Source organism: Thamnophis sirtalis, unplaced genomic scaffold, assembly GCF_051295495.1.
Source record: "Thamnophis sirtalis isolate CommonGarterSnake01/CBP01778 unplaced genomic scaffold, rThaSir2_p1.2 scaffold_4, whole genome shotgun sequence".
Classification (NCBI taxonomy): Eukaryota; Metazoa; Chordata; class Lepidosauria; order Squamata; family Natricidae; genus Thamnophis; species Thamnophis sirtalis.
This window is the reverse complement of record NW_028261384.1, coordinates 85,169,891-85,185,396: the sequence shown is the minus strand read 5'-3', so window position 1 is coordinate 85,185,396 and position 15,506 is coordinate 85,169,891. Positions and strand designations below refer to the sequence as shown.

Sequence of the window (15,506 nt, the reverse complement as noted above, 5' to 3'; positions counted from 1 at the left end):
TGCTCTCTCTTCTTTTCCAGAGTTCAAAGGAGGATTTCAGGTAGCCAAGTTCAAATCAGATGAACTTTGGCTTCCTTAATTATATACTAGAATATCAAATTAGAGCTCTGCTGGTGGTGCTCAATCTGATGGTGCTCTTTTTTTTTGGTGCTACCTTAAGTCCTTGATTAAATTCAAAAGTAGAAAGCAGCAAGTGACAACTCTGGCCAAGAACGCCTTTGCATGAGCCATTTATCTCATATCTAGCCCTGGAGTCACTTATGCTTTGGTCATCTTGCAATTAAATTACCACAATATATTTCACATACAACTACTTTTGAAGATCACTTGGATATTATACTGGTCTAGAGTGTAGTGGAATGAGCAGTGATGGGCAATCCATGATGTGCCCATGCTAACCTCTACTCTGTGAGCTGCACTAGTTACCAGTAAACTACTAGGGGCAATTCAACGTACTAAAAAGCCCTTTATGGCATAGGACCTGTTAAGGGAAGGACCACGGATCTCCTTTATTGTTTTGCATGTCTAACATAACTGCTATGATTTGAGTCCCACTGATTAAACAGTGCCATCTGGCAATATCCAGGAAGTGGGCCTTCTCCATCATGAAACATAACCTGAGCCAAAATTTGTACAACCCCCCTCCCCTCTGTTTATACAAGTCCTTAAACCTGCCTCTGCTCCAGGCCCTGGGTTAGAATGGGAAATAGCTCCTGTTGTTGTGGGATCTATTGTTGTTTAATTGAGAGTTTCCCTTCCCTTTTGAATTATATATTCTGCTTTTTTTCTGTTTTAATGATTGCATTCCCTAAGCCACAAAGAATTATGTAGACTGGAGTGTTTATAAATTTAATAAATAAAGTAGGAGAAATTCTCTCATATCTTTATGGAAACAGGAAGAACAAAAATCACTGAGGGAAAACAGTTATCTATACATTACTAAAACTCTTGTATCTGTAATTTAACTGGGCACAAGAGTGCATTGTAGGATTTTTGAACCAAGGTACTTCAAATAGCCTAAATGACAGAATGCATCCAAAATTGAAGACCATGGCTTCCATGGAATTGAAATTTGGAATTCTATAAAACATTTTAAGATATAAAATTATCATAAATCATTTTATGACATGGTACAACATGTGATTTCCTGTGGACAACTATCGTACTTATGTTTGACTGAAGCATACAGTTCAACGAGGGCTACATTCTAGGAAGATACATATCTGAATATTTCCTTGAAATTGAATTTTTTTTTGTGTGGTGAAGGCATCATGTTAGAGCTCTTCAGCTTCATTGTTGAAGTCACTGAGGAATCTGGTAAGGAAGTATCCCTGAAACAATGACCCAGATGGTCATGGATTGTCTAGTCTAAATCTAAAACTCACTCCAAATGCTAAACTTGTAAATAGGAAGTTGACAGTGATAGCCCTTTTTTTCCAATGAGCGTTCTATTTTGTTCTATTTCTGTTTGTAGAGAACTGATGTGTTTATGTAGGGGAACATTAGAAAATGTGTGTGGTTTTTTTTTTTTTAAAGCTGCTCTTATAACTTCTTCTGCCTCAATAAGAGACCAAGCATAGGGAAATAGTACCCCCTGCTGGGGTTAATCAGTAGGAACTACAGTAATATTCTACATTTGTTTACATTTGTACTAGACATGTTTTCTAGAACTGTTGCTCTGCTGCATGGGAATTTTAGTTATAACATATTTGGAAGGAGCCAGGTTGCTGTTTAAGTAATATTTTTCTAATATTGTTTGTGGCAATTCAACATGCTTCCCTATAGAAAAGAAATACTGTACTGTATGTCGGCTACCTTTCTGGGATATGATCTAAAATGAAGCCACATGGTTCATCTGGATCAAAATATGGATCATTCTACTCAGAGGTGGTATTCAGCCGGTTCTTTTGAGGAGTTTGGAGAACTGGCAAATTCCATCTCTGGCTGGCTCTGCCTCTGCCTGCCCGCTCACTGGCTCGCCCTGTCCACTCATCCTGCCTGCCTCGCCCTGCCCAGTCACCTCGCCTCCATGGCATAGCACATTGTGTGGTTCCTCACTTGTATTGACCACACAGTCTCTGCGGCTTGCCTGCCTTCCCACGTGGTGACTGTGGCCCAACTGAGCAGCCCTGATCTCCTGCCTGGGTGCGTAAGACTGTGAGTTGCAGCTTAGCTAGCTTTCCCCCCACCATCCCTGCCTGCCTTCTCTATTTTTTTCTACGTGGCACATGGCCCCACATGCTTGCCTGCTTTCCATGAGGCCTTCCCAGGGATCCCTGTGGCCCTGCCATGCTTGCCTGTCTTCTCTGCTGCCTTCCCCACTATCCCCAACTTGTCTGTCTTCCCCACTGCTTGCCCCGTAGTCCCAGCACATTTGCCTGCCTTCCCAGCGGTCCCTGAGGCCCAGAGAAGGGCCAATGGAAATGCCCTGTTTTCTGCCTCCATTGGGGTGTTTGCACCATGCTGAATCTGGATGGGGAGAGGAAGAAGCAAAAGGCATACTCGGCTACTCATCAGCATGACAACTGCCTTTGCACAGGCCAGATGATGGGCAGCATCGAAGTACCTTAAAGGGACAGACTGTGGTGGTTACCTTCTGAGCAGCTTCGCTGCAAAGGGAGGTAGAAAAGTTTGGCCAAGTCGTCATCTCCTTCTCGGCCTCAAACATACGCACAGAGCAAACATGCACATATCTCACTGCACCGGGACCTTCTGTGAGAAGACAGCGCATGGATGAGTCCCTCCAGTGAACTTTTCTGCCTCACTTCACAGCAAAGCTGCTCGGAAGGCAGCTCCTGCAGCCTGTCCCTTTATGGTCCCCCACCACCCCCATGTCAAAATATGCTAAAAGGACAGACTATGGTGGCTGCCTTCGATTTCAGAAGAGAAGACTTCAGCCAAGTCTTCTCCTTCTCATGCACACACACAGAGAAAACGCGCACACATCTCATGGTGCTGGAGGGACTGGCCCATGTGCTGTCTCCTCAGAGAAGGTCCTGGCGGTGTGTGATGTGTGCGTGTTTGTTCTGTGTATGCCCAACAAGGAGAAGACTTGAATGAACTTTTCTGCTCCTATTCACAGCAGAGCTGCTTGGAAGGCAGCCATCGTTGTATGTCCATTTAAGGTACTTTGATGCAGGGTGGGTAGGTGGAACCACAAAGAGACAAGCTGCAGGAGCTGCCTGCGGCCTGACCCCATATGCTGGAGCTCCAGAAACCCGAAGACCAGGTGGCCAGTGCACATATACACACCTGCCAGCTGGTGTTTGAGTTTCCTGGGCTCCGTTGCACCCACACACACATTCCAGTTTGGGCACTTAGTGCTGAAAAGGTTCGCCATCACTGAGAAGCAAACAAAGTCATCACCAAAAGCCAATAGGTTTGTCAAAAACAGATCATGCCAGATGAATCTGAAAAAATAAGTGGTCCAGAGGAATGCTGGGATATAATTTACTTTGACTTCAGTTAGGCATTTAATAAAGTGGGCCACAACCTACTACTTGACAAGATAGAAAAATGTGGGCTAGCCAACATCATTACCAGATGGATTTGCAACTGGCTGACCAACTCCACTCAACGTGTAGTTTTCAATGGAACAGCATATACATAGAGAGAAGAATGCAGTGGGGCACCCCAGGACTCTGTTTTAACTCTTCAACATCTTCATCAATGATTTGGATGAAGGAATAGATGGGAAAGTCATCAAATATGCAGATGACACCAAGCTTGCAGAAATAGCCACAAATAGGCTTAAACTACGAAGGGATCTTGGCAGACTTGAACATTGGGCTCTATCTTACCAAATGAAATTCAATGATGAAATAAAGTAAGGTTCGAATTTAGGCAAGAAAAACCAAATGCGCAGGCATAGTGTAGGTGGTACCTGGCTCAATAGTAGTAACTGTGAGAGGGATCTGGGAGTCCTAATGGACAATCACTTATCATATTTTTCGGACTATAAGATGCTCTGGACTATAACATGCACCTAGGTTTTGGAGAGGAAAAGAAGAAAAAAAAATCTGCCTGCTTCCCATCATCCATCTGGTATTCATCTGGCTCATTCCCTGCCACGGCCTGTTTGCCACCGTACCAACCCCCCTCCGCCCCGCCATAATATTCCTGTGTAAAACACACAGACATTTCCACTCACTTTTTTGGGGGGTGGGTGGGAGTGCATCTTATACTCCAAACAATACGGTAAATATGAGCAGTGTGTTGCAGTTGCCAAAAAAGCCAACAGAGTTCCAGGCTGCATAAACAGAGGGATAGAATCAAGATCACGTGAAATGTTAATACCACTTTATCATGCCTTGATAAGGCCACACTTGGAATACTGCATTCAGGTTTGGTCGCCACGATGCAAAAAATGTTGGGACTCTAGAATGAGTGCAGAGAAGAGCAACAAAGATGATTAGGGGCTGGAGGCTAAAACATATAAAGAACAGTTGCTGGAATTGGGTATGTCTAGTCTGATGAATAGGAGGACTGGCTGACATGATTGCAGTGTTCCAATATCTCAGGGGCTGCCACAAAGAAGAGGGGTCAATCTGTTTTCCAAAGCACCTGAGGGCAGAACAAGAAGCAATGGATGGAAACTAATGAAGAAGAGAAGCAACTTAGAACTGAGGAGAAATTTCCTGACAGAACAATTAATCAGTGAAACAACTTGTCTCCAGAAGTTGTGAACGTTCCAACACTGGAAGTTTTAAGAGATTGGACAAGCATTTGTCTGAAATGGTATAGGGTCCTCTGCCTGAGCAGGAGATTGGACTAGAAGACCTCCAAAGTCTCTTCTCTTCTCTATTCTTCTTATTTCAATCATTTTTAAAATCTACGTGAGGAGTTCCCAACCCCTGGGCCATGGCCCACTAGGCCGCAGCCTGTTTGGAATGGAGCATTGCAACAGGCCCTGCAAGTGGCAAGTGAGCTTGTGTGAGCAGCTCCACTCATACAAGCGGTGGATGAGCATGTACACGCAGGTCCATTTGGTCATGTATGAAGCTCCATTTGTGCAAGTGGCAGGCATGTGCATATGCTGCTTGTGCAAGTGGAGCTGTGCATGCTCATGCATGCGCCTGCCACTCACATAGAATTATTCCCTCTTCCCCACTCTCCTGCTAGGTTGCCAAGCTGGAAAGTTTGGGAACCGCTGATCTACTATATGAGTGGATGAATATTATTATCTTGTGTGGTGGGATGAAAAGATACTGTAAAGGTTCCCTCAAATTGAGCTTAATTCAGTTGAGCTTATGCATTGTGGGAATAATAACAGAAGGGATTTGCCATCACTTTCCCATAGGATTTTTATAATTTCCTTGTCTAGTATACAGCTGGAGTATTACCTTGTGGTTCCCCATGCAAGACCTATGGAAGGTTGCTAGTATCAAAGAGAGATATGAAGTGCTTTGCAAGGTGTTCAGGATTTTGTCAAGACACAATTGTTGCACCTGTCTGACAGCCATGCTAATTCTTTGAATTGCATGGCAATAGTTAAAAAAAGAGGTAGATGCTTTAAAGCAGTGGTAGTCAACCTGGTCCCTACCGCCCACTAGTGGGCGTTTCAGCTTTCATGGTGGGCGGTAGAGGTTTGCTGTTACTCTGCTTTATAAATTTTATAAAGTAAAGTTACTTCCCTACTTTATAAATCACTATTACTGTGGAACTGGTGGGCAGTTAGAAAATTTTACTACTAACAGAGATACAGAAGTGGGTGGTAGGTATAAAAAGGTTGACTACCCCTGCTTTAAAGAATAAACTGGGTTATTCTGAAATACCTTTCTGGGATTGAATCATGTAATGGAATATATAGATGACCATGGGGAATGAAGGAAGAGATGCTCCTAGGAAACAATTAGATAAAAGAGGCAGAAGTCACAGGATCTTAGTGGTCAGAGAAAAAAAATTAGGAAGGACATGATCCCATGGATCAAGTAGTTAAAAGTGGTAGAAGAAAGTTTGCACCTCCAGGCTTGCAAGAGTCTCTTAATGTAATCTTACACTAAAACATTATTAGTTCATCTAGTCATGCTTCTTATATCGGCTTGGTAAAGTTGACAAATCAGGAGCATTGCAGCTCAAAAGATTTATAGAAGTCGCACTCTCAGTCTATTAAAACCCCTGTCACCTGGGGATAAGTATGTGTCAAATTGACATCACAAGTGTCATGATGCAAGCTCAATCTTTTTTTTACATGTGTCATGACAGCACAAGGATGTATCGTAGTATGGATGTCCACATATTTTCGCCAATGCTACAGTGAGGTTCCGATGGTAAGCTGGCATTTTTAAACTATGGGCTATATTGAACTAAGGAGATTGAGCCATGCATAATAGTAAACACTAATAGTAAGCACTAATATATTAAGTCAAGAAGAATCAAAACACAAACTAGTGTAGCTTTAGATTAATTTAAATAGCTAGTCCTTATAGCTTAATAAGGATTGGTGGCTAATTAGAGCAACAATATGATTAGTTCATGTATCTTCAGACTGCAGTTTGATCAGCAGGAATATGTTAGTCAAGGTATCTGTAACCCAGGCTAAATTATAAATCAAAATGCCAAGGGCTGGAAGCAAAGCAATGAAACTAAAGCCGGTAGGAGTTTCATTTGAAGTTACACATCATGTATTATATGAACCTCAGCTGTCTTGCTCACTTCTCTCTTACACTGTGCAGAACTGAGACATCTCTCCCATTTACTCTTCATTTGCTTATCACTGCATAGAAAATGGGAATTGAAAGTTGTTCAAATCATGCTCTCAAGACTATTAACTATGAGAACCAACTTCTTGGTTAGATAAATAGATACTTGAGATACTTTCAGTATTGGTCCTAATGCAATAGGTTTATGAGGGAAAGTCTTTGTTTCTTCTGCCTGACAAGTTGTATCTTAATTTGAAAGGAGCCTTCTTCAATGTTACATGGTCAGATCTAATTAATCTAAAATTCCCATAACACCACATTGTCAGGAATTATGGAAATTGCAGTCCAGTGAGTTCTGGAGGTAAATATAAAAGCCTTCCCTCATTAATATCTTCCAGAATCTACTGGATTATAATTCCCATAGCCCCTGTATTAATATTTCATTAAAATGGAATAAGGGAATATATAGGCCAACACATCTGAGACATAGGAAATCCAGACCTTTGATAAGAAATTCTCAAAGTACCTCTTTGGCGCAGCATTCCTGCATGTTTTGTATCACTTGGTCTTTCACCAATTTACAGATGTTTTCAGTACTGTTCTTCAGAAATGGGTGAGGATGAGCCCACGAAGCAGCTTTGTACAATCCTGAGTTCCCCAAACCTGTCTGGGTGGGAAGTGTGAATCTTGGCAAGTCATTCAGAGATACAGCAGGCCTCATGTGCTCAGCAGAACCACCTTGACAGGCCAGAGGATGATTAGAGTCTGTCAGGTAAAGTGGCTTAAAAGAACTGTATGAGGCACTGAGAGAGGGCTGTGTGCCTTTTGCTGCTCCAGAAGTGGGTAGATTCTTCCCATTATCTTCCAGAGACATCATTGTTCCCACCCCTAAGGAGCTGGAATCCTGCTGTGAGGTATCTGTTTTGCATTCTTGAACTGCTGTCACAAATCGATATTCATACTCTGGCAATTGATCACTGCCAACTCCAACAGAGGTCCCTAAATTGATAGCCTCTAGCTGTGTTGTGTGACATGGCCTCTCAGAAGGCATGAAAGTGCTCAACTCTCTAACATACTTAGCTGGGATGTAAAAAGGCCTAGAGTTTTTGCTCTTCCTAACATGCCACCAGTGGTCGTTGGTTCGCCTTAAAAGTATGTATCTCTCATTGGGTTTGATTGCGATGAGTTGGCCATCCTTGGAGGTATATTCAAAGGCATATTCCACCAGCACATATGTTTCCTCCTCTCTGCTTGGTGACTCCATCTTTAGTATCACAGAGTGAGCTATTTGTGTGCCTCTGAAAGAAAAAAAAAGTTTGTCAAGCATGACTTTACACAGGCCTGTGCATACTTAATTTGAGGAGGAAGGATAGAGCTGTTTTATGACAAAATTCTGCTGTCCAAATAAATGATGCACATGTACTTATTTTTGCATCATTATTCTTCTCATCCTTGACAAGATGATATAATGTTCTTCTACCACTTCCATTGGTAATTTGTTCTATCTTTCAGTTGCAAGCTACTGAAAGTGTATAGTGGGATAGTTAATGTTCCGCTTTAAACCATGCTATAATATAGGATGACTACACATTTGTAAAGGATCAGGTTGAGGGTAGTTTCTAAACCACATCTTGGTGATGTCTCCCCATGCCAACCCTAGTAATTGGTAAGTCTGAAAGAGCATTATAATTGAATTGGCATAATATAATTGCAATTGCAAATATTCTGTAATCAGCTGTTTGTTATTGTTCTGTAAAACATGCTATACCACATTATGCTCCAAAACTAATGCTCCACAACTAATTTTGTGTTCTTCTTCTGTGCAGACTCTTTCTCCCTCTCTCCCTCTCCCCAACTCCTCTCTCAATGTGATCTTACAATGCTATCATTTTTTTCTGCTGGGGTTGCTTTATTCTCCTGCGTCTTAATCAAGAAAATGTTTTTGTCTGCAGATGCATAGGATTATCTCTGCAAAATACTGCAAAGGATGATGCAAATAGTTCTGACACATTTGTGTCTTCAGGACAAGATTCAAACCATTTCCAACATTGTTGTAATGTCTACAGGTAGACAATACAGGCTGAGATGGTTCTCTCAGGAAGCAGGGGCTGCATGGGATTGTGGCAGGGATGGAGGGGAGCATTGTAAGGAAATACTATAGAAGAAATATCTGACTGCTTCACAGACTGCTCTTTTCTCCTTTTGTTGTTGACTTCCTCATGGGTAAATAAGTAAGGGGGGTAGTGATACCATTTTGTCCTCACATCAAAATAGTTCTGGTTTGCTCTGAAATTCTGTTTTGTTTTTCCTTTTAATATAAGTGAAAATAATCAAATCTGTTTTCCTTTCCTAGCATTTCAGACTTTTCTCTTCCTGCTTGGCTTGTTCTTCTGCTTGTACTTTGTTTTACCAAACTACATTATGTTTAGAAAAAACCTTTTTTTCCCTTGCAATTCATTCATTATTTAAGCTGTTTTGGAGCAGCCTTTCAGATTTCTAACTGGCTTGCAAAAAATTAATCAACACAATCTTTACAATAAAATATAAATTTTATTGGTAAAAATGTCAATGAGCAATTCCTTCCATATAAATTATCTTCCCATGTGGAAAATAATGTGTTTAAAATTAATTTCTTTTGGAAACTCTTTCACCACCAACTAGAACAGAGATTTCTAACGTTAGTGGGACTGGGTCTTTCTCTATGATTTTGCACACTAGATAAGAACAACAGAAATGTGTTTTAAACTCTGACTGAATAGATCCTGCTGGAAGTTTACAAGCAAGATAACATCTTTAGTTTTTCTATTTCTTTTCAAAATAGAGTTTAGGATTGCATATTACTCGGCAGTTTTAACAATACAATTTACAGTTACCATATAGTTTTTCTTGTCACATCCATAGTACTAAATATGCTCAATTATAGCTATGTATCAAAGAAGCCAAAGATTTATATAGTAAAACACTAAATATTTTATTATATTTTATCTTTTATTGACAATCATCATGAGCTATTAAACCAATACCTAATTAAATATCCTGATCACTCTGATCATTTTATTTAAACTTTTATTTTCAAATTGAAATTATTTTATTTCCTTAAGAATGCCCTAATTTTGTCAAGTCACATGTAAGATGTGTAGCAGTTTGTTTGATTGATTTGTTTATCTAATTGGCTAATCGGTATCACATTTAGGTATTTAAGGTGCTTTATAGTCATGATTGAATAAAGATTCTTTTTCATTCAGGAGAAATAAAATTGAAAGAATATAATACCCAAAACATTACCCCCAAGTACTTATTGGAAATGTTGAAATAAATATTTTGAACAAAAATGTACTAAAATTGTGCTATTGTATTTAGGTTACAAATCTCTGAATGTCTTTCAACTTAATGCATAATATCACTCTCTTAGAAAAATTTACCACTTCCCCATAGAGGAAGGCTACTGATGTCAGACACCACTTTCCTTGTATTGCTTTGTTTCATGAAACAATGAACTAAATTTGGCTACTCTAATATAGAGACAGAAAACACATGTCTTCAAATGGGGAAATTAAAAAAAGACCATTGTTGCTAGTGTAAAAATATATTACTAAACATACTCAGGCTTAAAAGTTACAGAAAATGTACAGTTGTATACATACAGAACTTCTTGTAGAACTTTCCTTATAAATCTGGCTTTTGGACAAGTACACTGCACATACAATGGATAGAACCAGGTATGCATTGTTGTACACAAGGAATTTATTCAATTGAGAACCTCTTGAGAGAAATGGTTTTCTTTCCCAACTGGATGGCTCACAACGTTTGTACTGAAAAATTCAAGCTGCTATCTATCCTGGAATCATTTATCTGGAATAGAGATGGTCTTCGTCCTCCACATTAATATATTCCCATTTATGTGCATGGACCCCATATTTCCTAGGAAACTGCAAGCAATTTATTACATGTCTGGATAACTCCCTTATTCAGTCAAGAGGAAAAAATATCTGCACATGTACAAGGAAATTCCCCTGGAAGGCTGTGATATGAAATATATATTAGGCCAACTGTAGTGCAAATTCAGATTTAACAGAATAAAATTGGTTACTCAGAATAAAGCAATACACAGTGCAGAGAGACTATGCCTGAGTACAAGAAGATTTGGTACTCAGGAACATGATGTTGGGCAGTCACTCTCTCTCAGACTAACCCACCTCACAGGATTGTTATGGTGGGGAAAATAGGAAGAGAAAGGTATGTTGGACAGGATATACTTAATAAATTAAACAAAAAATAAAAGCATACTTCTCCTGATATGATGAAAAGTATGATGATGCATTATGAAATCAAAGGCCAGCCTACACCACCAAAACAAATATATCACTTCATTCAGCAGTTCACAACGTGCTCAGGGGGCCATATGATTTCTCAGGGTCCTAGAAAATTTCAAGAGGATCACAGGGAAAGCATGTAAGCATGTGCCAAAGGGACCACACAAAGACAAAGTGTATTATACAGTAAATACTGTATTTATTATAAATAAAAACATATTCATAATTTGTAAATGGCAATCTTTTTTTAATTGGTAATGGGAACTAGATAGTGTCCCTAGCAGATCCTAGCAAAACAAGATTGGAAGGGGGCCAAGGACAAAAAAAAAGGTTAAATACACTGATTTAGTGGATCAGTGCAAAACTATGGGTATCCACTAAAGGATTTGGACTTCCAAAATGTCACTTCTTTCCAGACTTTGGGGGAAAATATTATGGGAAGGTTTTTGTATTTATTATACTGTTGTGGTTGCAATTGTTGCCTCACAGCAGTGTTTGAAGAACTGTGCTCTAATCAACAGATGCACTACACTTTATTTAGTGCTGCCAAAGAGAAGATTGTTATTGATTGTATTTTCCACCTATAGTAGGCGCAGTCTCGTTGTTCCTAATAGTTTAGATACAGTGAATATGGAAACTTGTAAAAAATCCCAAGGCCTCAGGGCAGCCCAGTAGCTCAGATGGTACCTGAATCACAGTTTCATTGCCCTTAACCCCATTGGGAGAATCCCAGACAATCTAGGGTTTATACTGAAGTGGCTTGTAAATCAGACAGGACATCCTTCACCTACAGAATATCAGCTGAATGCACCGAGGGCTCTCGTGACAGTGGCAATTAGCATAAATCTGCCGGGAAGAAATTCCTAACCCTTTCAGTGCATTTCATGCACTGGGCAAAATTCCATTTCTCCACCCCACATGAGAGGCCTGCCCAGACAAGCACTGAAGCCTGGAACCAAACAGTAACCAATCAAAAGCTACCGCTCAAATTCCAGTTGTTAGAGCAATGTTTTGGAAAAGGAGAGTCCCTCAATCAGTTTCTCATGCTGTTAGATTCCTTCTCAGCTTCCCCTCCTTTGACTTGCCTGATTTGGATCCCACCTCAGTCCCCGGTTTTACCTGCTGGTTCACATCTCACCAGGTTCTTCTCTTGTCTCCGTCCACACAATCTGTCCTGCCTCTTCAGGTGTGGCCTGGTTCTTCCTTGTTGATTGTCAGGAGCTGCCTGGACTTGTGTGTTTGGTCTGAACCTGCCTCTGGTCCTCCCCACTCCAACTTAAACTCTGTGACAATCAGTGGGGAGGAATATCTCAAAGCAAATGTTTCTCTTGGCTTCTTCACAATAAGAGATTGTCGAGTTAAGAAAGTAAAAAAAGCTTTGTGGGAAAATGTTCAGGCAGGACGCTTTGCCCCCAGTTCTTCATTGTTGCAAGTATCCTGAAATGCAGGGAAGATCAAAAGTAATCCATCCTGTTCAAAATATCAATCTGGACTCCAAGGGAAGCTTTGATGTTAGTCCAGAATGATAAAGTCAGAAAAAACCTGCTGAGGGAAAAGAAACATTAACGATGAGCTCACCACGCCCTGTTCTGGGCTGTCTGTTTCATTCAGACCACATCCAGCGGACACAGGTGTTTTCAGCCTCATGGATTTAGACTCCTTGCATTCAAGCCAAAGTGAGCAGTTGGTTTCTACTACAAATATCTCAGCTTGTTCCTCTTCTCCCCTGTGCGTCTCACAGTCACAAAGAGATTGAATGCCTGAGAAAGCATGCAGTGTGACTTGGGTGTTCCCACCAGACTGCACTGGATGGAGGAAGGAAGTTTTCCTACTCAAAGGAAGTCTCCTTTAGGCAGTGGTGAGGCGGGGTGAGGTACTGTTTAGAGGACAGTGACTCACAGATGGAGATTGTCTGTCTACATGCATATGATTTCCTCCCGCCTCGATATTTCACCTTCTCTAACCAAGCCACAGGATCCCAACATAAAATGAACTGCACAGTTTTTCTACATCCAAATGATTGTATTCACTTAGCAAGGAATAAAAGAAAGGCAACTGCTTCTCATGATTGTTACTGTTACAGGACCATCCCTGGTGTTTTGGGGAAAACAAGAGCATATGGAAAGTGGATTTTTTAAAGAGATTTTTCCACCCCTGTTTTCTCAGCAGTGGCCAAGAGTGTGGATGTGCGCAACGGGCCGGGATTGTATCCTGGAAAGTGTTGTACTTGTTTATTTTTTAGTCTTTCTCCCTTTAATTGCTTCTGTCAGCTCTATATATAAGTCGATCTACAAAGAAGAAGAATGAACTATATAAAGTATCTAACCCAGGACTTCTCAATAAAGACTATGCTGGGAGGGAAATATTGACAGAAACCATGAAAAGTTATGATCCAAACCCTCTAAATGCAACATCTCTACTAAGCCTATTGAAAGACAGAGTGTTCCTGTATTACAGTAGTACTCAAACTTTTCTTCACTATGGACCCCTTTAAATACCTTTGGTGGCCACAGAGCATGGCCATAGACCACCAAGACTAAATTCAAGATTTAAAGCACTAGACTGCATCAAATATTTATTTCAATTTTCTGACCAAGAGCTTTCAAATTTAGAGAGGAGAAATCTGTTAATGTACACACTCCTATTATCTTTATTGCAAGGATGAATTTAAAGTAAAAGTATCTTTTCACCCCAATGGACCATTTTAGCGTATTTTGATGACCTAATTCTGAATTTGATGTCAATATTTACACTAGAATTTAATGAAAAGATTTTACAATTCTGATTACCTCCTCCCTTGTTTGTCTGTGTTAAGTCACCATATATTTTTGTTTATGAATCCAGGCCCACCATTTGGAAGAACCTCACCCCCACAGTGGCCCTAAAGTGGGATGTTGGGTTAAGAAAATGTCTTTAAGATAAAAAACCAACCAATTAAAGTAGGCCCTACCAATTATACTAGCAGTGAAACTACAAGCACATGGAACCTTTAATAAAATATATGCATACAAAAGTCAGATGAAAATGAAAGCTAGAAAATGGTATGAATATAATTTTACAAGTTGTATTTCACTTAATGCAAGCTGTTGGAAAATGGGGAACGTATTATGTTCATATAATTACAACTAATAAGAATGTTGGTGCTGCATTTCACTCACAAACCTTGTTATATCTGGCTTAATAAGTGAAACTTGGGTTCTGAGTACTGATGCTATGTTTTCAAGCAATTTCTATGCTTTTTCTTAAGATAAATGAATGCAGAGAATGATTTTTCACACATGTATGTTATTACAAAAGGCTTCAATACTTTTATAGCCCTCTTGGATAGTTCCAGAAAATCTGCTTGTAGAAATTTGGAGGGGACTGTTCTTTGAACTGCAGTTTTAGAGCACCATCTGTGGATATTTCTATGAGCTTGTAACAACACAGTCCTTTCAGCAGTTCCAAGAAGGTTCCATACCCATTTGTACTATTCAGGTGACCCTGAAGGCACAAATAAACCTTCAAGTGGCCTCAATAACTCTCAGAAAGAGTGCTAACAACCAGATGACTTTGACTAATGTAAATCCTTCCCTCTTCCACCATTGAGTCAGAACTGAAGGGACTTCTTAGATGAGAACGAAATGTCTTCAAGGAAAATCAAAATCCAATTGCTTTTTGAAAAAAAAGCACCTTTGGGACAACCAGATCTTGATAGAGAATAGAGAATAGAATAACAGAGTTGGAAGGGACCTTGGAGGTCTCCTAGTCCAACCCCCTACTTAGGCAGGAAATCTTATATCATTTCAGAAAAATGGTTATCCAATCTCTTCTTAAAATGTTGGAGCATTCACAACTTCTGGAGGCAAGTTGTTCCACTGATTAATTGTTCTAACTGTCAGGAAATTTCTCCTTAATTCCAGGTTGCTTCTCTCCTTGATTAGTTTCCACCCGTTGTTTCTTGTCCTGCCCTCAGGTGCTTTGGAGAATAGCTTAACCCCCTCTTCTTTGTGGCAACCCTTGAGATATTGGAAGACTGCTATCATGAAGTAATATTCATCAGGAGAAACCCACAATGTAGGCTGATAAAGTGAAGGCCTATCCAGGCAGCCAGATGGTTTGCCATAGACAATTAGCCTGTAATGGGTACCTTACCTCAGTAACAAAAAGTTCTCAATATCTCTTTGCTGCCATCTATTGGTTAGCTAGATATTTGCAAATTCAATATCCTGGCCCTACTGCAACAGTTCTTGAAAGCCTGCTCTGAAGGAGATATATAATACTGGAGGGGTGGGTGGGTTATAAATTAAATAAACAACATAAAAAATAAAACTGGAGGCTGATTAAGTGAAATGTGACAAATATATAAGTTCCAGAATTACCTCCAAAGTCTAGTTAAAAGAAAAGCAAACAATTTGATATAAACAAGCAGCAGGAGGAAAACAAAGCTGAAAACAATTGTTTCCGATGATGAAATATTTCCCAACAAGATCGAAGAATGCTGACCTCGCTAACGATTTGGTGCTTTGCCCATCTAGGATTACGTACATCTTCACAACTTTTTCTGGGCGAG

The 15,506-nt window shown here is 40.1% G+C and overlaps 1 protein-coding gene across 1 annotated transcript in view; it reads right to left on the bottom strand.

Moving 5' to 3' along the window:
- Positions 1-12,485, bottom strand: part of ARHGAP27 (Rho GTPase activating protein 27) — a 45,309-nt gene extending 32,824 nt beyond the window's left edge. Inside the window, exons 1-2 of the mRNA XM_087713252.1 lie at positions 12,074-12,485; positions 7,168-7,939 (exon numbers count right to left, since the gene is read on the bottom strand). Coding sequence (XP_087569378.1) covers positions 7,168-7,905 — 738 coding nt within the window. The 5' untranslated portion in view covers positions 7,906-7,939; positions 12,074-12,485. The remainder of the gene's footprint in view (positions 1-7,167; positions 7,940-12,073) is intronic.
- Positions 12,486-15,506: the final 3,021 nt, after the last annotated feature.